The 1,822-nt window shown below is 51.7% G+C and overlaps 1 protein-coding gene across 1 annotated transcript; it reads left to right on the forward strand.

Moving 5' to 3' along the window:
• Positions 1–1,029: 1,029 nt before the first annotated feature.
• LOC122547341 (pre-B-cell leukemia transcription factor 2-like) lies at positions 1,030–1,394 on the forward strand (the record flags this gene model as incomplete). Its single annotated transcript, XM_043685979.1, has 1 exon — positions 1,030–1,394. A coding segment is annotated over one exon (291 nt), but the record flags the coding sequence as incomplete, so codon positions are not given.
• Between the last annotated feature and the right edge of the window lie 428 nt (positions 1,395–1,822).

Consider the following 1,822-nt stretch of genomic DNA (forward strand, 5'->3'; position numbering starts at 1 on the left):
TTGTGGGATTTGTAAACAGTGCGTTGTGGGATTTGTAACCAGTGCGTTGTTGGATTTGTGACCAGTGCGTTGTTGGATTTGTAACCAGTGCGTTGTGGGATCTGTAACCAGCGCGTTGTGGGATTTGTAACCTGGCGTTTGGGGATTTGTACCCAGCGCATTGTGGGATTTGTGACCAGCGCATTGTGGAATTTGTAACCAGCACGTTGTGGGATTTGTGACCTGGCATTGTGGAATTTGTAACCAGCGCGTTGTGGGATTTGTAACCAGTGCGTTGTGGGATTTGTAATCAGGCATTGTGGGGTTTGTAACCAGTGCGTTGTCGGATTTGTCACTAGTGTGGTGTGGGATTTGTAAACAGAGCATTGTGGGATTCGTAACCTGGCCTTATGGGATTTGTAACCAGTGCATTGTGGGATTTGTAACATGTCGTTGTGGGATTTGTATCCTGGCATTGTGGGATTTGTAACCAGTGCATTGTGGGATTTGTAACCAGTGCATTTTGGGATTTGTAACCAACGCATTGTGGGATTTGTAACCAGTGCATTGTGGGATTTGTAACAAATGCATTGCGGGATTTGTAGCCAACGCATTGTGGGATTTGTAACCAGGGCATTGTGCATTTTGAAATCAGCACGTTGTGTGATTTGTAACCAGCGCGTTGTGGGATTTGTAACCAGCACGTTGTGGGATTTGTAACCAGCACGTTGTGGGATTTGTAATCTGGCATTGGATTTGTAACCAGCGCATTGTGGGATTTGTAACCTGGTGTTGTGGGATTTGTAACCTGGTGTTGTGGGATTTGTAACCTGGCATTGTGGAGTTTGTAACTAGCGCGTAGTGGGATTTGCAACCAACGCGTCATGGGATTTGTAACCAACGCGTAGTGGGATTTGTAACCAGCGCGTTGTGGGATTTGTAACCTGGCATTGTGGGATTTATAACCAGTCTGACCCTGGCTCCTCCACACGGTGGCTCCCACAGGGTCCCTCGCTCCTGCCGTTTGCCGGCGGGTTTCCCCGGAGCTAACGGGAGTTGGCCTTTGTGCCCGCAGGTCTGAGTATCCGGAGCAGCCAGGAGGAGGAGCCAGTGGATCCCCAGCTGATGCGACTGGATAACATGCTGTTGGCCGAGGGGGTAGCGGGTCCTGAGAAAGGTGGGGGATCGGCAGCAGCCGCTGCGGCAGCTGCAGCGTCCGGCGGGGTCTCCCCTGACAACTCGATCGAGCATTCGGATTACCGGGCCAAACTGGCGCAGATCCGGCAAATCTACCACACTGAGCTGGAGAAATACGAACAGGTAACCTGGGGCAGCCAGTAGTGGGCTCGGTCACCGCTACCCCCAACCCCCATCATGGAGGGGGAGCACAGGGTCAGATACAGAGGAAAGCTCCAGCTGCAGTGCCCCCATCAAACACTCCCAGGACATGGACAGCACGGGGTTAGATACAGAGTAAAGCTCCCTCTACACTGTCCCCATCAAACACTCCCAGGACAGGGACATACGGGGTTAGATACAGAGTAAAGCTCTCTCTACACTGACCCCATCAAATACTCCCTGGACAGGGACAGTACGGGGTTAGATACAGAGTAAAGCTCACTCTACACTGTCCCCATCAAACACTCCTACAACAGGGACAGCACGGAGTTAGATACAGAGTGGAGCTCTCTCTACACTGACCCCATCAAATACTCCCTGGACAGGGACAGTACGGGGTTAGATACAGAGTAAAGCTCACTCTACACTGTCCCCATCAAACACTCCCAGGACAGGGACAGCACGGGGTTAGATACAGAGTAAAGCCCCCTCTACACTGTCCCCC

This window comes from Chiloscyllium plagiosum, unplaced genomic scaffold, assembly GCF_004010195.1.
Source record: "Chiloscyllium plagiosum isolate BGI_BamShark_2017 unplaced genomic scaffold, ASM401019v2 scaf_5670, whole genome shotgun sequence".
Classification (NCBI taxonomy): Eukaryota; Metazoa; Chordata; class Chondrichthyes; order Orectolobiformes; family Hemiscylliidae; genus Chiloscyllium; species Chiloscyllium plagiosum.